At 41.0% G+C, this 26,476-nt stretch overlaps 1 protein-coding gene across 3 annotated transcripts in view; it reads right to left on the reverse strand.

Moving 5' to 3' along the window:
* Nucleotides 1-26,476, reverse strand: part of LOC126355177 (cytochrome P450 6k1-like) — a 103,668-nt gene that overhangs the window by 63,081 nt on the left and 14,111 nt on the right. For 2 of the 3 annotated variants that reach the window (XM_050005390.1, XM_050005389.1), the window contains exons 2-3: nt 17,564-17,669; nt 2,178-2,404 (exon numbers count right to left, since the gene is read on the reverse strand). In XM_050005390.1, the coding sequence (XP_049861347.1) occupies nt 2,178-2,397 (220 nt within the window). In that variant the 5' untranslated portion in view covers nt 2,398-2,404; nt 17,564-17,669. The remainder of the gene's footprint in view (nt 1-2,177; nt 2,405-17,563; nt 17,670-26,476) is intronic. The other variant, XM_050005391.1, reaches the window with a different exon arrangement.

Here is a 26,476-nt window from a genome sequence, read left to right on the forward strand (position 1 = left end):
GGCTTAATATGGTGGACATGTAGGGTGCACAATGCAGTAGGTGTAAGAGCACAATTGTCAAATGTAGCAGGAACAATCATAGTCAATGAATGCATCAACAGAGGACTTTTGTGTGCTGTAAGAGTGCATTGCTTAACGTTGCTGTATTGGGAGTGGGGGGGGGGGGGGGGCATGATCATGGGACATGGAAGGCACAGTAGGCTGTCACAGGTGGTACATCTGTGAGTATGAAAGGCGATAACAGAAGATGTGTAGTACAGAAAAGTAGCAAACTAATAGTACCTCAAGTGTCATGCTGAGTGTAATAACTTCCTGTCTGGGGGCTGTTGGGCACCGATGGCAATGTATGCAGTATATTATTCCCACAATGGGCAGTGATATTCAATCAAAAACATGTGTGAAACATGTGGAATGCCTAGGTCAATGTGATCTTGTGGAAGCACTGGAGATGATGCATCTGATTCACACCATCGTGAACCTGGATAGGTTAGAGGGCCCACTACTTGTGTCGCATGAGGAAGGAAATGCACTTGTGATTCAAAGTCTGCAGGTGAAAAGGGGTCATTGTGTCATACAGCTTATGGATCATTGTTCATAGTGTGCACACAACACGCACTCACTGAAATAATGGGCAAAAATGAGTCCAGAGTCACCAATGTGGTAATTCTCTTCCTTTAGTTGTACAATGAAGGAATAATAGCAAGCAACAAAATGTACACTGAAGAATATTTTTATTAAATAACTGTATCAGATACACACAAAGCCTGACCATTTGGAAAAAGAACCACACAAAAACAAACATGTCAAAGATCCTCGATCAAAGGGTTTGCAAGTCAAGCTTCAAGATTATGATTCTTGTGGCCGATAGTCATCACAGTTGTTTTGAGATCAAATAATGTGTATATCAGCATGGCAAGATACACACTCACTCATTCATTCTGGATTATATATGGGAAAGTGGTCTCATCCAACAATACACTGAAAATTTACTAGTGGGCAGACAGTCCTCACAAAACTGACTGAATATTTATAGGATATTTAGGAATTTCAACTTTTTGTTGGATCATAAAATTCTCACATTGATACCACCATTGATTCAGATCATCTCCAGAAAACCTGTGGTCACAAGTAAACTTAGTAGAGTCCAGGTTGATGAGACAGCACGTAGACCAACATTGGATTATACACCACTAGATCAAATAGACTATTGAGCACACTAGTGGACATGTAGAAACTATTAATAATTTAATGTACACTTGTACCTAACAAATTACCCAATCAAGGTGCATAACATGAACTACTGAGAGAGCCAAAATCTGTAAATAACAGCAGAATTTTATGATCTGCCAACTATATGGCAAAATACGAGGGTTGGAACTTAAATAGTGGCAACTATTTATCACAACTGATACAAAAGAGTTACATGTTTGCACCTGTTACTGTCTTCAAAATAGTCACCAGCATTGAGTAGAACCCATTGCCAGTGATGTGGAAGGTGTAGTATACCATTAGCAGAGCCTGTTCTGTTCATGGTACAAATGGAGCGATCTACTGCCTGTCAAATCTCTGGAACATTTCGGAAGCGAATGCCATGAAGTGGTTCCTTCATCTTCGGAATCAAATCAAAGTCACAAGTATGGTGGATGGAACAGTACTTCCCAGTCCCATTGATCGAACAGAACAGCTACAGCTTGCACTGTACACGCCTGCACATTGTCGTGCAAAACAATGGGTGGGTTGCACAGAAAGTGTTGCCACTTGTTTCGCAAAGCTGGTCACAGGTGATGGTGGCTTTGATTTGATTCCAAAGATGAAGGAACCACTTCATTGCATTCGCTTCAGAACCGTTCCAGAGATTCGACAGGCAGTAGATCGCTCCATTTGCACCATCAATAGAATAGGCTCTGCTAACGGTATACTACGCCTTCCACATCACTGGCAACGGGTCCCACACAACGCTGGTGACTACTTTGAAGGACAGTAACAGGTGCAAACATGTAACTCTTTTATATCAGTTGTGAATAGTTGCCACCACTTAAGTTCCAACTCTCGTATTTGTTGCATACTGTATACTTATCAATTTCTAAAAAGATTCAAGAGTTTCATGACGGTCTTTAAGACACAATTGTAACAACAATAACAATGATAAGAATTTCAGTCATGTCTGAGCTACTAACCTGCAAAAGGATGTCCCTCAAACTGCTTATAAAGCCTCAGTTGCATTTCATGAAAGGAACAGCGGAAGGTGAATCTATCCTTCACATTTCCAAAGAAAATCTGAGGCTCAATATAAAAGACACCTTTCTTCCTCCAGTGGGAAAATGTACGTGTGAAGTGCCAATACAACAGTAGTATGATGATTGGTAAAGAAGCAAGAATAATTGTGCCCCACTCCATTTCAGATCTGAAAATGATAAAAATAACAAATTTAAATACTATCACAACACAGTTTATAAATTGTGGCTCAGAATAGTTTCCATCATATATTCAGTAAGTCACAAGCTACAATCGCCCAGGTTTGGTATATGTTACCTGTGGTGTATGGCTATGAACCAAGGTTATTTTTATTTTTACTTTATGTCACTTCTAAGCAGAACTTGGAAAATTTTTAAAGATTCTAACAATTTAATTCGGACCTTCTCTCATTTTACATTTGTACATCCTGATGATGCCCAAAGTACAGCATAAATAGGTAACAATCATCAATATAGTCTACATCTACGTCCATACAATGCAACCCACTGTTAAGTGCATGACTTCGCATTCCATTTGAGTCTTGAGTGCAGAAAGAATGACAGCTTAAAGTGATACATAAGAAGCTCTGGTGTATTCCTAACACCCAAAATCAGATTTAATCATGACTTGGGTACCTTGAAACACTTCAAGGAGGAATATCACTAATTGCTAAACTGCTGCTCCTAAAGTAAATCATCTTATTTTTCTTTTCTGCTATTCATTCCATATATAACATACACTAGGCACACATGAAATATCTAAATTCCTATCCAGGGCTGTATTTTTAAGGACCCTATTATTCAGTGTCTAGTTCAATGATTGCTAATTATAAAAGTATAAATAGTTCATGTACAAAAAATATATTAAAAACAAAGATTCCAAGACTTACCAAGCGGGAAAGTGCCGGCAGACAGGCACATGAACAAAACACACAAACACACACACAGAATTACGAGCTTTCGCAACTGGCAGTTGCTTCGTCAGGAAGGAAGGAAGGAGAGGGAAAAATGAAAGGATGTGGGTTTTAAGGGAGAGGGTAAGGAGTCATTCCAGTCTGCTTGTGTCTGTGTATGTGCGGATGGATATGTGTGTGTGTGTGTGTGTGCGCCAGTGTACACCTGTCCTTTTTTTCCCCTAAGGGAAGTCTTTCCGCTCCCGGGATTGGAATGACTCCTTACCCTCTCCCTTAAAACCCACATCCTTTCATTTTTCCCTCTCCTTCCTTCCTTCCTGACGAAGCAACTGCCAGTTGCGAAAGCTCGTAATTCTGTGTGTGTGTTTGTGTGTTTTGTTCATGTGCCTGTCTGCCGGCACTTTCCCGCTTGGTAAGTCTTGGAATCTTTGTTTTTAATATATTTTTCCCATGTGGAAGTTTCTTTCTGTTTTATTTACATCATGTACAAAAAATTTATTTATAGAAGTATTTAAAATTTAAAATCTGTAAGAGTAATGTGCATTTGAAAATTTGACCCTACTGTCTTAGTTGAGACACACCTAATTTGAAAGCTCTCTATTTTTCTTGTTTCTACAATAGACCTCATCTTGACAAAATAGTTCACTGATGAATGACCAGATGTCAGTGCCCAACATGCCCTCTAAATGAAGGCATTCAGCCATTCACCTGTGAACTATTTTATCACAAAGTATGCCAGGAGAATCTGAAGAGCCATATCTCTTCTTTCTTGAAAATAATTAAAAATTTATCTTCATTCAAAATTGAGTTTCCAGAATGTTTGATTTTTACAATGTAATCCTTCAAAAATCAAGTGTCATAATATTGTAGATGTATCTTTTCTGTTTGCAAAACTGTATAGTTTTACTAGAATAATACTGATTTATGAAGTACTACAATCAGAGAATTTGAGTTTCTAGAAACATCTTGGTGATATTTTGTAAAACTCACTGTACACTTCAAGAAACAAACCATCATTTTTTATTATTTTACTTATTTAAGGGCATTGAGCCAATTCTTAATCGAAATAACTTCTTCACCTACTGTGTATACGTATCCTCTGCTTTCTAGTTCTTTTATATTACTGTTTAAAAATTAAAATCAAACAATGGAAACTGCATCTTGCAGCCTAAACAATACTACGAAAAGAAGAGATTGCCACTCACTGTAAAGATGGCACATTAATTTGCAGACAGACAGTTCATTTATGTCTATTTAGTCATCATTACTTTATATGCTTTTTATGTGAACAGAGAAGTCCAATAATGAGTGTGATGACATGTGAATGGATGCAAACCATCTGAAGATGGGCACCATGACTGAAACCAGTTATGTGCATATGATTCCAGTCTGAGCTGCTGGAGATGGCGGTCATTTGTGCTTGAGGTATGCTTGCCTATGTGAATATGAGTGTGAGTGTGTGTGTGTGTGTGTGTGTGTGTGTGTGTGTGTGTGTGTGTGTGTGTAATATACAATCATACAAACTGTCAACAGATATCCATATGATTGTGTTCTGCATGGTCCATAGACAACCACGCCAACACTCATGTCAGAGCACCTATCAAATGAGGTGGTGTTTGCCAGCTAGCCTCACATCCACGATCCCTGTGTACACAGTCACAGACAGTGGAGTATGGTACAGAGAAGAACACCTACCAGATTCTAGGCAGTGGAGGGCCATAGGAAGAATGTAAGCAGGACAGTTTGAAACTGATGTGGCCTGATGGCTTAATGTGAATCTTTCTGTTGTTTCTGAGATGTGGTGACAGTTTGTAGAGACCAAAACTGTATCCCGAAGACCAGGGCAAGGCCGACCACATGTGACATCAGAAAGAGAAGACTCTTAATTGGCTGTAATGGCACAACAGTACCGCCTTAGTACTGCATGGCAACTAGCATCTGACCTTGCAGGATCTGCTGGATCCGATGTATCAAGGCACTGAGACCCTTACTGTCAGAGACTTGCTGTATGTGTGCCTCTGATACGTCTTCACAGAAGGGAACGTCATCAACAAGCCACCTGGATGGTCAAACAGTGGGCCAATGTTCTTTCCACAGATGAGTCTTGATTTGGTCCGAAGAGTGATTCTCGATAGATTCGCATCTGGAGGAAACATGGAACATGATTTCGGGACCCAAATATTGTGGAAAGAGACCGGTTTCAAGGAGGATCCCTAATGCTGTGGGCAGGGATTATGTTGACCACCAAAACACCTCTTCATGAAATTTTATGGGTGAATCGGCAAGGTTTAACTGCTGTCAGGTACTGTGAAGAGATCTTGGGACCTCATACACAGTTGTTGTGGGGTGCTGTGGACCCAGGATTTGTATTGGGCAATAATGCTCAAACTCTTAGTACATGGGTGGGAAATGTTTTTTTGGAAACAGAATATATTGCATGCTCTCCCAATTAGAATTCCGCAGGGCATGTCCAGGATGCACTAAGGAGATGGGTTGCATCACATCAGCATCCACCAACCAAGACTGAGAGAAACTCTGCAGGAAGAAGGAGCATTATTGCCTCAACAAGAGATTGATGACATCAGTCAAGCATGCCTCATCATTATCACACCTGTATTGCTGCCAGAGGTGATTACACCCCATACTGAGCACATTAACCAGTCATCAGAATGTGTGTGCAAACCCATTAAGATGGAAAAAATGAAGACCATATTTGTCTACTCTTATGCATGTTGCAGTTCTTTACACTCTGTATTCTTTACATTGTTTCTACTATACTATCACTTGTTTAACAGTCTTTTCATTGCGCCTGTCTGCAACTCATCGTGTCGTCTTTATGGTGAGTAGCAATCTAAATCTATCTTTTTCCTAATACTATTGACTATTGTTTAAAAGTAATAACTTTGTGTTTTAACATTTTCGTAACTATTATGTGCAAGCCACAGCTGATAAAACATTTTTTTTTTTTCTCGGCCATATGATTGGTTTGATGTTGCCTGCCCTGAATTTCTCTCCTGAGCAAATCTCTTGTTCTCAGAGCATCACTCGCACCCAACATCCTCAGCTACTTGTTAGGTACATACCAATCAGTCGTACTCCACTTGGTGTGCAGACAGGCAAAATACCCTCAAACTTCAAGAAGAATGTAATAATTCCAATTCCAGAGACAGCAGCTTCATTGTAATTCAAAACTGAGCCACCATTCAACCCCATGAAGAAGACAAAGAACCCATTATGAAACTACTAAATTAAGAATTAATGTAAACATGTCTTCTCTATTATTTGCATTGAGATGACAAAAATTTGAATACTGAAGATACAGTTATTACATCATAATAAGAAGAGTATTACTAAAACAACACACATTTCTTCCCCTATCATGTCATCATCAATTTCCCCCATTTCATAGAGGGCTTCAATGTACCTTTTCCAACTGTCTACACTCTCCTTTGCACTCTTTATGTCAATGCCTTTGTTCTAATTTCACAGATGGTTGTTTTTACTTTTCTGTATTCTGAATCTGCCTTCCAATAACCATTTCTTTTTTGATTTCTTCACATTTCACCTTTGTCCACTGCATTTCCTGTTTACTTCATTTATAAGTAATTTATATTGCTGTAATCCTGTCTTTCCCTGAACATTTTTATACTGGCCTCTTTTGGTGATCAGCTGAAGTATTTCTTCTGTGATCCAACATTTCTTCATAGTTACCTTCCTTATACATATAGTTGTCTGTCCTGCTTTTTGACGATCCCTGTAGAGATGTCCAATCCTCTTCCAAAGGACTTCCAATTGTGATATTCATTATTGCAGTACCTACAGCCTTAGAGAACTTCAAGTGCACCTCTTCATTCATCAATACTTTAATATCGCACTTCTTTCCATATTGATTCTTCAGGACAATTCTCTTAAACTTCTCTTTATCATTACTGAATTGTGATCAGCACCTGTATCTGCTACTAGATACGTCTTATAGACCTATACCTGATTTCAGAATCTCTGTCTAAGCATGGTGTACTGACAACTGGAATATTTGGTGTCACTGGGCCTTTTCCAAGTGTGGCTGGTACTCTTGTGACTTTTGGATGAAGCATTCACTATTACTAACTGAAACTTACTGAAGAATCTAAAATGTGTTTCTACTCTCTCTTTACTACCACTAAGCCCACATTTTCCTATACCTTTATCTCCTGTCCCTTCCCATCCTACAGCATTCTGAACATTGACAGTTTTTTCTAGCTTCCCTACCATGTTCAGACATCTGACATTCCATGCTTTGAACCATAGGCTGAGTTGGTTATTCACCCTTTTTCTCATAATCACCTCCAAGTTGGCAAGGTCTCCCATAGATCTGAATGAGGAACTAATCCAGATTCTTTTGCCAATAGAAAGATCATGGTGCATATTTTCAACTACTTCCCAAATATCTGGAGTTTACATTTTAAGGGTCTTTAATGAATGGGTTTCCATTACCTTGCGCATCCTTATGCAATTGTTCATTGCTGATTCTCCTGCCATTTAGGGGTTGTTTCCACCCAAGGTTAAAAATTACCCTGAACCTCTATCCACAGCTCCACCCTATTTGACAGATACCACTCATTCATACTCTCTCCGTTCCTTTGTGCTGACAAGCAAAAATTTCTTTAACTTGCCACAGATCCTTTATTAATACACTCTTGGAAATTGAAATAAGAACACCGTGAATTCATTGTCCCAGGAAGGGAAAACTTTATTGACACATTCCTGGGGTCAGATACATCACATGATCACACTGACAGAACCACAGGCACATAGACACAGGCAACAGAGCATGCACAATGTCGGCACTAGTACAGTGTATATCCACCTTTTGCAGCAATGCAGGCTGCTATTCTCCCATGGAGACGATCGTAGAGATGCTGGATGTAGTCCTGTGGAATGGCTTGCCATGCCATTTCCACCTGGCGCCTCAGTTGGACCAGCGTTCGTGCTGGACGTGCAGACCGCGTGAGACGACGCTTCATCCAGTCCCAAACATGCTCAATGGGGGACAGATCCGGAGATCTTGCTGGCCAGGGTAGTTGACTTACACCTTCTAGAGCACGTTGGGTGGCACGGGATACATGCGGACGTGCATTGTCCTGTTGGAACAGCAAGTTCCCTTGCCAGTCTAGGAATGGTAGAACGATGGGTTCGATGACGGTTTGGATGTACCATGCACTATTCAGTGTCCTCTTGACGATCACCAGAGGTGTACGGCCAGTGTAGGAGATTGCTCCCCACACCATGATGGAGGGTGTTGGCCCTGTGTGCCTCGGTAGTATGCAGTCCTGATTGTGGCGCTCACCTGCACGGCGCCAAACACGCATACGACCATCATTGGCACCAAGGCAGAAGCAACTCTCATCGCTGAAGACGACACGTCTCCATTCGTCTCTCCATTCACGCCTGTCGTGACACCACTGGAGGCGGGCTGCACGATGTTGGGGCGTGAGCGGAAGACGGCCTAACGGTGTGCGGGACCGTAGCCCAGCTTCATGGAGACCGTTGCGAATGGTCCTCGCCGATACCCCAGGAGCAACAGTGTCCCTAATTTGCTGGGAAGTGGCGGTGCGGTCCCCTACGGCACTGCGTAGGATCCTATGGTCTTGGCGTGCATCCGTGCGTCGCTGCAGTCCGGTCCCAGGTCGATGGGCACGTGCACCTTCCGCCGACCACTGGCGACAACATCGATGTACTGTGGAGACCTCATGCCCCACGTGTTGAGCAATTCGGCGGTACGTCCTCCCGGCCTCCCGCATGCCCACTATACGCCCTCGCTCAAAGTCCGTCAACTGCACATACGGTTCACGTCCACGCTGTCGCAGCATGCTACCAGTGTTAAAGACTGCGATGGAGCTCCGTATGCCACGGCAAACTGGCTAACACTGACGGCAGCGGTGCACAAATGCTGCGCAGCTAGCGCCATTCGACGGCCAACACCGCGGTTCCTGGTGTGTCCGCTGTGCCGTGCGTGTGATCATTGCTTGTACAGCCCTCTCGCAGTGTCCGGAGCAAGTATGGTGGGTCTGAGACACCGGTGTCAATGTGTTCTTTTTTCCATTTCCAGGAGTGTAATTGAGAAAAGTAAGTAGAAACTGTTGACATCACCACCTCTAAGGATATGTACCATTGTCCATAAAACAGCTGATGATTAATGATATGGCAGAATCAATGCAAGCCCGTCAGTTTAGGGTACCTATCAGATGACTTGAACAATACACTTTAGAATCTGGAGGTCATTATTGGTTACTTGCTCTTGCCTGTCACAGCAATGAGTGTGACTCAAAGGGTCGCACAATCTACTGAGAGACAATAGTGTTGGGACACTGCTTCCACTCCTTTTATTTGAACAAAAACAGTAGTTACATGTTCTGTACATGTTGAGAGTTTAGCACACAACATAAACTTCTGGCTGGAAACGGTTATGCAAAGATTAACACTGTGAGATATTTAAGTCCGTGAATAACATCAAATTCCATCATATTACTATGAGGTATCCTGCCAGAGACAAACACAGTCTCAGGTCACAGTGTAGGTTGTCAACAACAGAAAGAGGCTAGCTGGCACAGATATTGTAAGCGTGTGTTTCCAGCCCATTGTAGGGTGCTGGCTGCCCGGTGCATGTATGTGTCACTGCCAATTGTGGGATCAAATAAAGTCATACTATGTGAGTCACTAGGTACAGCACATCTACACGAAGAGTCAAAAATGACAATTTTTTGGTGACTCTATTAGGGCTGGTGCCTTCAATAGGTCTTCCATCTCAGTGTCCTGGACAGGCGGCTCGGTCCATCAGAGCCAGTGGAGCCTACAGTAGATGCCAGGAGCAGGGGCATGGGACTACTTCTTGGTCTCTGCAGAATGGCAGTGATGACTACAATCATCTCATCACAGTAGCAGCAGCAGCAATTGAGTCCATAGGTGTCCACATTGTGAAGGTAGTAACCCTGGTCACTTATGATGGTAGCAGGGCAAGGACTGAGTGCAGAATGAGGGTGGGATCACCACCCATAGGACTCTGTAGTGAGGAGGAGGAGGACCCTGTCCTCAATTGACAGCCAGTGTTTCAAAGAAAAGTACCATCTTAACGTTGAGTCCAATCTCGGAAGGGGGGGGAGGGGGGCAATCCAGCCAGCTTCATTTCATCCATTCAGAGATTTGTCCTATCATGGAATGCCTCCGAGTTTCTGTAGCAGTGGTGGATGCCACAACTGGAAATTAATTTAAGGTGCAAAGTGTCCCTGAGTCAACGCAAAGCACACAACCTCCTGCTGGTCAAATATATTGAGGCCAGCCAGGAGCTGGGAAGTGTCTGCATACACATAATGTCTGTTGGTTTGTATTCATTGTGATATTAATGTGCATATAAAAAGAGGACCCACCACTAAGAGTGCTACGTCATTTTGTCAGATAATGATAAGTAAGTGCCGAATAAAGCGAGCAAAGACTTGTGATCAGTCACTAAGTGGAATTTCACACCACAGAGATATGTGTGAAATTTGCACACTGCATAGACAATTGCAAAGGCCTCTTTCTCGATCTTAGCATCATTCTCTCAAGGGATTTATTTAATGTTTTGGAAATGAAAGCTATCAAACATCTGACACTTATATTTGGCAGTGTGAAAGATAGTACTGAAACCATCCCGGGAAGCATCTGTAGCAAGAATCAGAGGTTTTTCCTGGGGAAGTAGGGCACCAAACATAGTAACCTTTGCAGAGCCTATTAAGAGAATGGAACACATTGTTGTGCGTTGATGGCCAAACAAACTCAGCCTCCTCCTTTCAAAGGGTAGTAAGCGGCTGTAAACTTTCTGTGATAGACTGTAGTTCTTTTAAGTTCTGGGGTGGGGGATATGTTGTCAATGGTTTCTACATGGTATTTGGTCAGTAGTACCCTGTTGTTTTTATAATGAAACCCAGGTACATTATACTGGCTTTCCACAATGTGGAAAAAAAGTGAGTGTTGGCTTTCAAGTTGCTGATCTGTCAGATCGGTTGTTGCAAGTATCATTGGAAAATGGCAGGTAAGGTAGAAATGCCAAAGGGAAGCTGCTGATATTGATAAAGACCAAACATGATGTTAAAAATTTACACTCATTTTGGAGTCTGAATGCAAGGGTAACTGCAAATACATCTCAACAGTTTAATTTTAAAGCAGTGAAGTTTGCCACCTTCCTATTTTGAAAAACGTCCTCAAAACATGTAATTGAGTAGGTGTCACTCAACGCTTGAGAATTAATTGTTTTAGTGTCTCCAGAAAGCCTAAGGGAGCCATTCAGATTGTGTACCACTACTAAATGGGATGTCTATGAACTACACGAGATAAGTACAATCACTTTTTGTTGTGGTTGGAGGTCATTGAGCTTGTTTTTGATCTCCTAATGCAATACGCGTAAAAAATAGTAGGAAATTGGGTTGGAGGTACTTCTTTGTCTGTTGCACAGGTTAGCCCTTGAGAAACGAACTCTGGAGAACTTGTGCAGATGTCGCCAATGGCTTGGAAGCAAACTGTGGTGTAAACAAGAGGTACTGTCATAAGACGGAAAATCCAAACTGATTAAATGTGTTGAGACCAAAAATATTCTTGGTTGCAAACAAACTGACAACAATAAAGATGACACATCTGGTTGAAAACTCCCTTGAATCAGAAGTTAGTGGCCATTGTACATCACCTTTCCCAAACAAGTTTGCAACAGCAGTGAACTCATTTCCATGTGTGTATTTATCAGCAAATCTGAAGCCCCTGTATCAACTTGAAACACTATCCATACGACAAATATTTTCAATTCATTTAATGACTTCTGTGGTATTCATGGTGGTTTCAACTTAATTTATAGAATCCTACTCCATTCTCTTGCAGTCTTTGCATGACGAGAAATTGCAGACATTACCTATGTGGTCATTTTTCTGACACCAAAAACACTGTTCACCACACCTGGTGCATCAGTGGCAAGGGAGGTGAGGAAAACAATTAGGACAGGATGGCAACTGATGTTTGTGGTAAATTAACATATAAAGAGAGCTAGAGTCAGAAGAGTGTGACTGACTGTATGTTATCAACAAGACAGTAGCCAGTGAGTAAGTTCTAAGCATGTAGACTGAATATGACACTCGCTTGTTGTCACTGTGAAGGCAGCTTTATGCCATTCTGGAGACCATGGGACCATGTCATGTGATATGATGTGGCAGAGGGCATGTTTTCAGCCCACTGCAGTGTGCTTGCTCTTGGCTGCATGTACGTGGCACCATCAGTTGTGAGAGGGAGTGACTAGTCTTGATTTGTAAGTCACTGGCTACAACGCATAGAACTCTAATCTTATGCCTGAGCTGCTGCCAAGAAAGTCACTGATCACAAGAACAAATGAATGTTGATGTTCATAATTGTACAATCATCATCACTATTGGTTTATGGTGCAGTAGAAAAATGTTTTATGGAGATGTGACTTGCAGCACATGCTGGGAATGGGTGGACCCAGCAGAAGCTGGGGGAATAATGTTTATCTCAGTGTCCTTTGGCAAAAGTGAAAATATCCTGCAGTGTTTTTATGTTGTGGACAAGTTTTGCTAGTCTTGCACCAGGCCGTTAATTTTGGTTGATGGAAAAATGAGCCCAAATACCTTAAATTAACGTTTGACAAGAGCATGCTTCCAATAGTGTGACAATAATCCGGAATTGGACCTTTTCTGTAAAAACATAACTGTTTATTGTAAAAATATGTTCTAAAATGAAATTATGCCTCATTTTATTTACACAAACAATTCAGACTCAATCATGATTCATTTTCAAGTTGTGAGCTGATGACAGCAGATTCAAATAAATAGATTTATTAGTCCTGGAAATGAGCATCATTGTGTGCTGGAACAGAAAATTTTTCTTGTTGATGCCTAGAGTTCCTCCTACATATCACTGCCTAATACACTCCAATAGCTATTATTCTCCTAGTCAATGCAGCACTGTCAAAAGACTGTCATTGACTCCAAGGCAAAATCTACTATCATCATTAACCAAAACTTTGTGTCATCCATCCTTCTAGTTGCATATTTTTCTGCACCAGTGGAGATGTAATGTGTAGAAGGAACACTTACCCAAAGCCACAGCCCAGCTTCCAGCAAACCTGATGGTTCCATTTAACTAGGTGTAAGATTGATCCTGATTTGTGGTGTGCTGACCTTGTGATCTACAATGGCTGATGGTCTAATGTAATCCACATGTGAATCTGTATTCCGCTATTTTACAGAACCAGTACGAATAGTATGTTGTGCACTTGTCTTGGATCACCAGCACCAAAACTGATAAATGTTAAAAGACAATTCTATTCTCCACCTTGACTGTCACACAATCATTGTCATTTATATCATATGATCAGCTGATTTTGGCACTGCAATTTCCAAATGTTATTCCTACTGTCATAACACGACACACTCAATCTGTGCAGCATAAATACAAAACTCACAATACATTGCACAGAACATTGTTTTACATGGGTTGACAGTGATTAATCAGCTCCTGTAGTGCAATGTTCTGTGTGCACTTGTTCTGTGTGATGTGAGTTTTATGACTGATGCTCAACCTGGCGGTGATGATCTTATAACTTCTTTTTCCACTACGCTCTTAGTCACCTTTCTGCATGTTGCGTATCACTGCAGCATCCTTGTAGGGCTTCATTCGAAGGTGGTGGACCATATCTCTGATCTTTCGTCATCTTTCATCAGGGTCGAAATCTTCAGCTTCATTAAATAACATCAGATAACTGCCTTACAACCTTATAAGGTCCAAAGTACCACCTGAGGAGTTTCTCAGAGACCAACATTCCAAACAGGAGTGAAGATCCAGATGAGGTCACCAGGCTGGTAGACAACACGGTGGTGGCTCGCATCATAACTTCAGCGATCATTTTCTTGAGCCTGCAGTGTGTGAAGTCCAGCTAACTGCCGAGCTTCCTCAGTTCTGGTCAACACCTGGCCGATGTAGTCATTGACCACGTCATCAGGATGTAACGGAAACACAGTGTCCATCATCGTAGTTGCCTCACACCCATGCACCAGGAAAAATGGCGTAAATCCTGTGATGTCTTGTTAGGCAGTGTTGTAGGTAAACGTCACGAAAGGTAGCACCTCATCCCAGTTGCTCTGCTCAACATTGACGTACACTAACAGCATGTCAACCAAGGTCTTATTAAAGTGTTCCAAAACCCCGTTAGTTTGCGGATGGTAGGCAGTTGTCATGTGATGAGTAATGTTGCACCAACGATTTCTCTCTGTCACAAGATTCGATTGAAAAACTTTCCCTCGGTGAGTAATTAATGACCTAGTGGCACCGTCTTCTACGATGAGTTTGGCTATCTCGAATGCTTCGGCTGTTTTCACAGCTTTGTAATTGCATAGTGTGTCAGATAATAAGTGCAAACAATAATCCATCTATTGCCACTAGCAGACATTGGAAATCATCTGAGGAGGTCAATCCCAACACTCTGGAAAGGCGTTTTGGCTGGTGGAATTGGTATGAGTCAGCCAGGTGGTTTCTGAGGAACTGCCTTTCTCCTCCGGTACTCTCTACAGTGTGAAACTTAGTGACAGACATTCCTAAATAAACACAAAGTGTCCAAGTATTTTGATTTCTTTTGCTCCAAAGAGACACTTTCATGGGTTAATTTTCAGTCCACCTTGTTGAAGACACTTAAGAATGGTCCTCAGTCTTTTTATATGTTCATCGGATGTCTCTGAAAACACTATGATGTCATCTAAATAACAAAGACACATCGTCCACTTCAGGTGCCACAGAAGATTATCCATCATCCATTCAAAAGTAACTGGTGCATTACACAAACCGAAAGGCATTACCTTAAACTCATACAGGCCCTCAGGGGTGATGAATGCAGTTTTCTCACGATCAGCCTCATCTACTTCGATTTGCCAGTATCACGAGTACATGTCCGTGGTTGAGAAAAATTTAGCCCCTCTCAGACAATCTAGTGTATCGTCAATTTGAAGAAGAGGGTAAACATCCTCTTTAGTTATCTTATTAAGCTTCCTGTAATCAACACAAAAGTCCCAACTGAATATGATGCTCCAGAGCCTGCAAGAGCTTGGGTGAGTCGGCCATCCATGAGGATATCGACATAGTTTCCTACCATTTTTGTAGTGATCGATGGCCTCACCTCCAAGGAAGATCACATCCTTCATTTTCCAGGTTGTGGCGGCTAGGGGAACAGCTGGAGCTTCTATACGGCAATGGAGACCTTCATTGGTGTGTTAGGAAGCGTCCTCTCCAGCAGCCAGCTTGTGGCAATGGTGGCCAACAGCGTCCTGTACCCACATCTTTTTCATCTTCATTGTCCCGGAGTTGGCATTGGCTAAGATTGGTCTGCTGTCTTCTGGCGCAGGGATCATCAAATATCCGCCGCCTTTCTCGACAATATCACACCACACATCCCTGTCATCTGCAGAGGAAACACTGGCTGGTTATCCTGTGTCCTCCAGACGTCATTCTTCCCTGGTGCCCAAACAACTTCCTCATGTGGCATCGTAGAAATGTAACTCTGCCTGGGTCTCGACTTTTTCACAGTTTTAAAGGGAAATGGAGGACGAGAGATTGGGTTCAATGCCTGTTCAACTTCCTCCCTTATGACCTCTGGAAGCGTTTCGGTTTTTTGCCCGCCGTGCAATCCAAGTGCCTTCTGAACTTCCTCTCTCACTATCTGACGAAGAACTCTTATGAAATCAGTTGCTTTCTCCATCACAGACATCGATACGGTGTTTGGAAGCTGTTCAAACTTCTTGCATGTAATACTTTTTTGATGCATTGTCTCAATATACCAGCACCATTTTATGAAGTCTGCTGTCAAAACCTCCTTTAGTAGTATGGCTTGATACATGTCCTCAGCAACACAGTTCATGAGATGTCCAACTGTATTTTAGTCCTTCATTCTAGGATCCACTATTTTACACAGCTCCAAGACGTCTTGAATGTATGATGCTGTAGTTTTTCCTGGATGCTGCACCCTGCACTTTATCCTCAGCCTTGCACTTCTGTTGTTGTATGTTGCCGAAATACTTGCACAGTTCCACCTGGAATACTTCCCAGCTTGTGAACTTCTCTTTGTTGTTCTCATACCATTGCTTGGCAGTGCCCTCCAAGTAGAAAAAGGTTTAGCCAACAACACAGTGTCATCCCATTTGTTAAATTTGGCTATATGCTCATTTACCTTCAGCCACTTGTTTGGATCTTGGCCATCGTCACGAGAGAACCCGGAAGGATGTCTCATGTGGTGGCACACAGTTGCTGTCATCATAACATCCTTTTCTTCTTCTGTCTGCAGTAGATTGCAATCTGTTGAATATGGCTCAGACTCAGGTTTCTTGCCACGTAAATGGCAGTTCTGTCGTGCCCTGATGGGAGCCACTGTGTTGTTGATGATGTGCACTATCACAAGTTCCAATACCCAGCGCCTCAACCAGAATAATGTCATGTAGAAGAAGGTGTAATTAGATGAATGACAAACACTAACTTCACTTAACAAAGGTTTATTCAGCACTTGCACGTACAAGAGCACGGAGCAGACTGCCTCCGGCCAGAACACATACAGTATATATACAGCTACAGAACATTCCAGTACAATGATTTTTGACATTTGTGGATACTTCTAGAATGTACTCAAACTGAATATAGAAATTAAAATGGTACAGTCCAGGTGAGTTTTAAACTCATGACCCTTCATTCAACAGTTTAGTATAATAACCACTACACCACGGTATTACTCAGCTTCTTCTGTGACAATATATCAGAATACTAAGAAAAAGTTAAAAACATGAAATATGAGATTTGCAAATTCTTCTTCTTCTTCTGCAGTGATCACCCTAAGGATTGACTGACAGCAGTTAAAAGTGGCAGCAGATTTTGACTCTTCCTGTCTCTCCAATTTCCTCTACATTTGTAACAATAAAAAAATTAAAAAGAAAGCAAGTGAACGCTCATAAACTACTGTGAGGATGTCCTCTACAAAACAGGAGGAGAAGCCACAAGGAGTATTTTTGTTTCATTTGAAATTAGTCCAGTCACATTTCCAATTTTTTATGGAAGTCTATTCCAAATGTAACCTTCAGACCAGTGCATATATTCTGTACTATGATCAAGGATCTGATATCCAAGTGTAAATTGACTGTCTACTGTTCAATGAATGAAAACTGCAGTTTGTTTTGGATGAGTAATGAAGGGATATCCAGCCTGCCTCACAATCGCACATTAATTCATCTCCTAGATGTTCAGTTATGGAGTTTCACTGCTGCGGTAATGAACACCTTCTCCAATGACAATATTGAACAACCAGTTAAATGGCCATGAAAATATGAACAGAACAGTTAAACTGAGTATACTTAGGGCAGAAAACCTCACCAGTCCTAGGATATTTTCCAGTCACTTTTTCCTTTTTCTTCCACTTCTTTCAATGATTATTGTATGTGGAGCTGCGTTGTTGCACTATGATGGCTCTGTCAGTCACCTGAAAAGTCAAAGGAAGGCAAGGGCATGTGATCTCCAATTGGACTACACCAGAAAATAACTGGTGTTGAAACTAATGTTCACACTGATGACAGCTTTAGTGTAATCTTATTACCAGATCTCTCTGTGAGGCTTTTACACAGGGCTAGTAAATGCCCTTTAGTATAACTTAAAAATCCCTCAGTTATTTGCTAATGGATCAGAAACAACCATGGGTGTAAGGGGGGCACCAGGTCACAATTCAAAAACACCAATACAATACTTGACAGCTTTAAAATTATTTTCTGTTGAAGCTGAATAAATTGCAGAGTAAATTAAAAATTTAGATTTTGGGAATATTTATTGAGGTTGCTTCTTAAACTGAACTTTATCACTCATGCATTAAAATCATTAATGGAAATTGTAATGTGGCAGACCAGGACACACTGTAATGAAGAGATTGATGCCTTGCCTGTGAATCACACAGTTCACATTTTATTTTACCATCCAGTACAAAAGTTTGTTTTTCTCTCCATTTACACATGAAGTTTAATTATGAATTGACAGAATGTATTATTATTCAGATAATGTTTAGCCAAAAATATAAGGATTAAAATCAAATGTGTCAAATACACATTTGTATTTTCTGCTTCAAAATAATTTGTAACAAAAATTTTTACACAAGAAATAACAGAATTATGACATGAAATGACAAAAATGGTAGTAAATCAGTATTTGCATCTGTAATTAGAGATAACTTTTAAAATTCTGTTGTAATTATAAATTTTTCAGTTTTTATGATGATCAAATACTTCACGATTTTGAGTAAATAATCTGTGTGTACTGCTTATATTGTTAACTGATTTGTAACACAATTAATCTCATGTAAAAATTGGTACTGCGTTTCATTAAATTTTTTAATGTAACAATGTTTATAATAACTTGTCATTATTATTTGTTATAAGTAACAGCATGCCTTGTTATAAGTAACAGGGTGCCTCAGCTTAAGTGTGCTAGTATGGCTGGAGATAGCACAATGAAGTCATTGTTTGTCAGAGCAGCTTGCAATACAAGTTCATTTATTAAAATTGATGTATTTTATGAAATGTTATAATACAGAGTGTAAAGTGCATTTTTTCCCCTTCAATAGAGTCCATATCCTACATCCTACAGGCATGATGAACAAATTTTATTTTGAACTGCAGCGAATCAAGTTTTTACCAATCACACAACTACAAAGAAAGATCCAGCTGAGATGTTGAGATGTGCTACTAATGATGTCAGTATTTCTAAAACACTTCTTTAACTATTTTGAAACATAATACAAAATTAAAATTTTTTGTCAACTTATCAAACCATTCTGTAGCAGATTGTTACAATGTATGAGGGAGATTCAGATGAAAAACCTTAAAAGTGTAATTAAAAATCAACATTTTGCACACTGTTCTGTAAGCAGGCAGTATTGTTACCAATTATGTAAGGAATGCCCTGCAGGAGGCAACATACTATACACAGACTAGTGAAACATGGCCACAAACAGTTCAAAATGGTGCCGTGTTTGTGACATGTACCAGGGTGGAATAGCATTCTGTCATATATTTCCTGAGCAGTGAAGGTAAAAATCTATAAAAAACCATTGGCGAATGAAGGCCCAGTATGGTGATGCATGTCGATCATTGCAGCAAGTGTATGAGTGGAGTAGAAGGTTTGAAAATGGCATAACTTCTGTGACAGATGCTCAGCCCCCAGATCACGCATACTGTCTTGTGACACCAGAGTCTACTGCGGCAGTTGAAGCCATTGTGATATAAAATCATCATACACCAGTTGATGGAATAGCCAGAAATATGAACATTAATCATGGCTCAGCACATTACATCATTCATCAAATGCTTGGTTTTGCAAAGTGTCTGCAATATGGGTGCAACAGCAGCTCACTCTAGAATTGAAAGACCAACACATTACATCCGTGAAGAACTTTTGCAGCAGAAGGTGACGGCTTCTTCATGAGAATCGTTACAGGAGACAAAACTGTGGTACACTACCACCAACCCAAAACAAGAAAGTAAGCAAGTAGCAGCATCATTCCTCATTATCAAAACCTCTGAAGTTCTGGATGCAGCCATCTGCAGGGAAGGTTTTACTGACACTATTGGATGAGCAAGGTGAAGTCTTGGAACACTACACAAGTATAGGAAATACCATCACCAGAGCACTGTATTCCAGTATGTTTAAAAATCAGCTTCAGCCCGGAATTAGGTCTCAGCGACATGGGATCCTCATTGCAGATGTGATTTTGAAAAATTAGAATGTTTGACTTCATGTTGTTCATGCAACACTAGCAAACCATCAGTGACCCACACGTTGATACTCTGCTACATCTGCTATACCCACCAGACCTCGCACCAAGTGATTACCACATGTTTGGGCAGCTCAGAGAGGCAATGGGAGGAAAGAATTTGCAGTCCAATGAAATAGTGCTGCATAAGGCAATGCACAAGTGACTGCACACATGAATAAATTCCCCCCTCTCCCGTGCCCCCCCCCCTCCCACAGGAATCCATGCACTTCCAATGCACTGGAGGAAGTGTATTAAACGACATGGAGAGATTGTGTCAAAAAATGATACACCTGTGTTCCACTTTTGTTCAATTAAAAAACCATATTTAAAGTTTTCATTTAACTCTCCCCCACCACATATGTGGACAATGAGGGGTAGGCTGGCCCAGAAATCTCTGATGAGCTAAGAAACCACTTTTCACATCAGATTTCCTTATCAACTGCAGCCATTTTGCTTCTGAAAGAGGCAACATTCTTTCGCGACTTAAAACCCCACTGCAAGCCATGTTGTATAAGACCTGTAAAAAGACCTTTGAGTGACTCGAAGGTACCCTTCATTGAATCTAATCCTTCAATCTTGCATCCAAACTGCTGCTAATGACATAGATCTTTAAAAATAAATTTGCCAGAAATTCAATTGATGTACTTTCACAAGATAACCAAGATTCAACCTGTACTATTTTTATTGTTTTCTGTGTTCACATAATTCTAATACTTTGTTAATCTGATATTGTTTTATAGTCCGTCTTTTTATTAATTAAATCTAGCAAGTTATTAATTAGTAAACTTACAAAACCTGTTTGATTCTTTCCCTATAATTGTTTTTAATATTAAGACTTATCTACATCTACATGGATACTCTGCAAATCACATTCAGGTTCCTGGCAGACGGTTCATCGAACCACCTTCACAGTTCTCTATTATTCCAATCTCGTATAGCACGCGGAAAGAATGAACACCTATATATTTCTGTATGAGCTCTAATTACCCATATTTTATCGTGGTGATCGTTCCTCTCTATGTAGATCGGTGTCAACAAAATATTTTCGCATTCGGAGGAGAAAGTTGATGACCGGAATTTCATGAGAAAAATCCATCGCAGCGAAAAACGCCTTTCTTATGATTTTGAATATGTTGAAAGAGTTGAGTATGTCAGTTGCTGAATGCTTTTAGTTAAAATACATGGACGAGAAGGCTACTTCTATGCATGTTCTAATATTAACTAGCTTGTATGAGGGCATGCTGAAAAGTAATGTCACTGATTTTTTTTTAATGTGAAACTCTTGGAGATTTTTAAATAAAACAGACAGTACTAGCCTTCTGCATCCTTATTCTTAGTGTCTACATATTTATTTCTCAACATAGTCATCCTCCTAGTCATGCTGGCGATGAACACATTTTTCCCAATGAGAGACCATTTCATTGATGCTGTCACTATAGAAAGTTTTGTTGGTGAAGCCACAACTTCACCTCTGCTTGCACCAATTCTTCACTATTACAGTGAAATCCTTGAAGGTGTTCTTTAGATTTTGGAAACAGACGAAAATCGTATGTGGCCAAGTCAGGACTGTGTGCAGGATGATCAATGACAGTGAACCTTAAGCTTTGGGTTGTTGCAGATGTCACAGCACTCAGGTGTAGTTGGCATTGTCATGCTGAAGGAGAGGATGCTCCATATGTGGATGAACACTCTGAATTAGAAATTAGATCACAGCATGTTACCTCACACACACCAACATAGTTACATTACACACCGCCATGTTATATGCTACAATGCGGAGAACTTTAATGACAGAGGGCTGTAAATATGTAGACATGAAGAATAAAGATGTTGAATGTTAAAAACATTCCTTTTATTTTAAAAGTTGCAACAGCCTTCACATAAAAAAAATCAGAATCATTAAGTTTCAGCACTCCCTTGTACATTATAGGATCTGGTCAACATACATTTATAAATAATGGCAACTCTAGAAGTTTCGACACCTATCTTAACTATCGTCTTTTAAAACTCATACTCCACATATTGGCAAAGTACTCTTCTTAATGTTTTATGCACTGCAGTATCTGTTCCAACCACTTGGTGAAAGCTTTGAGATAGACTTCTCCTTTTGGGTATATAAAATATACAGAGATTTCATGAAACTCAAATTGAGTATTACAGATGGTAGCTTTTACTTTCACCAATACGAAGAATTCATACCAAGTTGGACCAGGCTTACAGGAAAGATGGTTCTGGAATGTGACTCCTCAAACAGAGACTCTCTCATGCAAGGTCAAATAAACCAATCCAAGATTGGATTCAATTTGTTGACAGGTGAAGTTTTCTTCCACTATGTTGGCGTCGACTTAGTCCAACCTAAATGCAATATTTCTCATGTCTGAGCTCAATGAACAATGGCACACTTTGTTCAGGTCAAGCACCACTGAGCATATATATTTTTAAAAAGCCATGTTTAATAACCAACAACAGCTTTTGATGAAATAAATCTTTATTAACTACCAGTTTTAGTCATCTGATGTCTTCAGATATTAAAATCATTTGCAACAACTTATATGGCAATATTATTACTGTGTAATCAAATAAAATAAAATAAAAACTCTCATGCATCACTACCATTAGTAGTAAACTGTTAACAGTTTGTTGCATTTTAGTATTAGCATCAGTGACACAGATCATTTTTATTTCATTTGACACCACAGGAACAGCCAAATGTTGCTTTAAATAATTTATATATCTGAAAATGATCTGATGATCAAAAAAAAGTAACTAACTAATGTTTATTTCATCAATCATTCTTTGTGGATCTGAAATACAACTTTTTTCAAGTGACAAATTGCTGCTTTGGAAAGTGAAGAGTCAACAAAATCTGGTTGCAAATGTTCCAAAGACTGATTTTGATTCTATTCTACCTTGAAATCATCATACAGATATGCTCCTGTTTCAGATTCATTGCACACACTGAAACATAGCCTACACAGTAGGCTGAGCAAGCTGAAACAAAATTTACTGGCAATTGTTCCACTACCAACCACCCTTCTATAAAATTAACACACAGCTGTCTAATAATGGTAGAAGCACCAAGGACAGCAATCTTTTTCGGGATTTCATGTAGAATCCTCTATAGGGAACGATGAATCTGTCCACTTTCTGGGGGGTGGTGCCAACACGACATGTCCATGCATCCTTGGACTAATCTCCGAAGATATTTGCTCACGGCTGACAATCCAGATAATCATGAAGCCATATAACTGAGGTACAAATAATTACATCTCCACTGTACTTGTTTTGAAAAACCAGCTTTTGATGCACAATCCCTTTATGTTGTCGCACTCTTAACTGTGGGTCTTTTAGTTGGGCTGTTGGAATGCTATCACCATCTGTTTACGCACATATCATTATCCCATGACTTTTTGTCATTTCAGTGTATTTTGTGGTACGATACATCAAAGGAATTTGAAAACCAACCTGATTTATGACTACTCAACTGCTGCCTACAACTCACAGAAATTAGTTGGAGCTGGCCTTTGAGGCACATATCTCTACTGACTGCATCCAACATGTGCTCAGTAGGTGTGAGTCGGATGTCTTGTGGTGTCACACAAGCAACCTCATGTTTCTGCTATGTTCCTCACACTATTCTGACACAGTTCAGTGTAGATGGTATGCTCCATTACCTTGCTGTAAGGACAGGTCATCTACAGGCTGCTTTAGATTAACAGAATGATTCATATTACTAGACAGTTGGTTCCTGATCATTTGACAGTAAGAAACCATGGCAGTCATTCAGTTTTCCGACTTCATATCGCATAAAAATCAACCTCATGAGAATACCTCCATAGCAAAGCTGAACAATTCTGTGTTGGTAGGTGGAATGCATCGCCTCCTGTGTTTTGCAACATACCCTTACATACCCCACAGAGATGAGCTCATACTTAATGGTATTACTGATCACTGGCTACTGTTGTCCAGCACTGCATTGGCAAGTGTTTCTATGTATTCTTGACCATTTAGCTGCTGTTACAATCCTTGACAGTAGACAGCAACCCTGTCATCAACATATTGTTGTCCACAGCAGTTGACTGGCAGCAGCAGTTTTCCCTGAACAAAGGTACTCCTGGTACAATAGTGACACATTGGCACATGGAAAGCCAAGTGCCTCCACAATCTCAAAACTGGAATCCCTCATATGCCCTGGACACACACAGTGTGGCCATGATCAACTACAAAGATCAAGTGTCTTGCCAGTTCCAGGCTTGACAGTCATGATGATACCCAATACAATCTCTGATGAGATCATCATCATTCATGATAGTGGCTAGACTGGACTGCATACAACACTGCAGTGTTAAAAAATTGGGACTTTGTATGGACACTGATGACCGCACAGTTGAGCACCCCACAACTCAATCATCATCATCATCATCATTATTTCACTTCCCCCCCCCCACTCTCTCTCTCTCTCTCTCTCTCTCTCTCTCTCTCTCTCTCTCTCTCTCTCTCTCTCTCTCTCTCTCTCCATGACAGTAGCTATCACTAATCACTATTTCAATTGCTCATGGGAATAAAGGATTCATCTTCGATGAAGGTCCACAACAAACAGGCAATACAATGGCATCACTTTTGAAATGAAATATCATTGTGGTGCGAAGAACTGCATTCCTAAACAGTCAAAACTGTAAACTGCATGTGGTGCCAACAAAGTTTTCCAGCCATAATGATCTAGGTTGAACCGATTTTTAATCTCACAGTATTCAAATGTCTCTTGCACTTGTAGGTAGGGGGGAGTAGGCATGGTAATGATGATGATAGTCACCTGCACTCCCATTACTTACTATGAATACTTTTATTTATATACTAAGATGGTATCTGTTCTTTCAGACATGTTTTTTCGGCACTACGAATGTAGCACGGGACAATATGTTGAGAATGTGGGTTTCGCGGAAGGCGTGCCAGAGAGAAATCCCTGCAGTCGCACTATCCTCTGTGTCCTCGGTGGCTCAGATGGATAGAGAGTCTGCCATGTACGCAGGAGATCCCGTGTTCGAGTCCCGGTCGGGGCACACATTTTCATCTGACCCCGTTGACATACGTCAACGCCTGTAAGCAGCTAAGGGTGTTCATTTCATTGTAAATAGTTTTATTCTCGCAGTGTGTATCCAATACGTGTAGCAGGGAGCACATCCTACAGAGGACTGACCGGGCAAAGACACAGTTGTTCTTGCTGTGGTAGGACAGTGATATTACTGGGGGGGGGGGGGGGGGGGGGGGGTAGAGCCATTGGTTCTATGTCCCCACAGAGTCCTCACCACAAGTGCGGAGCATGGTGACTGGTGTACATCGTTACGCATTGCCCTGCTGGTGGTAACAATGGCTGACGTATCATAGTCCGCCAGGTGCTTGGGCCATAATGTTGCCAGCCGTACCGATGAGGGAATGCCAGTATCGGTTGAGGTGTTGGTGGCTGGTTGTATGTCGTCCGGGTCCAGTGCTGGTAAGGCTGTCGGTCTGCCGCTGGTGATATCCAGAGTGTCAGTTTTGTTGTGTAGCGCTCTGGGGCCGACACGACCAGATAGCCGTCTGAAGAACGAGTTGACCACATTTTCTGGGAGTGAGTAAGTTTCTGCGGGAAAAACTGTAGTGGTTGGGTTGCACCACGGACTTCCTGTTGTAGCACCACCACGATCACTGGGGCCGGTCGTTATTACCATAAAGGCCTCCGGCGAGGGGAGTGCAGGTTGGTGGTTTGAGTAACGTCGGTTTTGATGTTCTCGAAAGCTGCTTGCATATCAGGAGTCCATGTGAGCTTACGTTTGCATAACGTGTTCTTGCCGTGGAGTGATTCTGTGAGCAGCAGAAGTGTTTCTGCAGCATGGGGGAGGTCTTGTCGGTAAAAATTAATGACCCCTAAAAAATGGTGGAACTCTTGATAGTCCATCAGGGATGACAGGTTATGGATTTAGTCTGTCTTTTCTGGGGTAGGACAGATGCCTGATGCGATGGCGAGGTGGTCTATGAATGTAACACATTTTTGTCAGAGTTGGCATTTGTCCTCATTGACCAAAACACCATGCTCTGCCAGTTTGTAAAATACAGCTTGGAGGTTTCTCATGATCTTGAGCTGTTTGTGAGCAAATAATTACATCATCCAAGTAACAACAGCAAAATGGCATGGCAAAAAAAAAGCCATCAATAAACCATTGCATTCTTTAGTCTGAAGAGCATAATAAGGAATTCAAATAAGCCAAACGATGTAATTATTGCCATCTCTAGGATGTCCTCTGTGGCCATTGGGACCTGCAAATCTCTTTTGCAGTCAATCATGCTGAAGATGGTTGCACCAGCCAGTTCCTGGGAGAAGTTCTGAATATTGGGCACAGGATATCTATCAACAATGGTGTGTGCGTTCAAATGTCTATAGTCTCCACACAGGCACCACATTTTATCATTTTTCACTCTCATAGTAACTGGTGAGGCCCACATACTGTCTG

This window comes from Schistocerca gregaria, chromosome 3 (genome assembly GCF_023897955.1).
Source record: "Schistocerca gregaria isolate iqSchGreg1 chromosome 3, iqSchGreg1.2, whole genome shotgun sequence".
NCBI classification, from domain to species: Eukaryota; Metazoa; Arthropoda; class Insecta; order Orthoptera; family Acrididae; genus Schistocerca; species Schistocerca gregaria.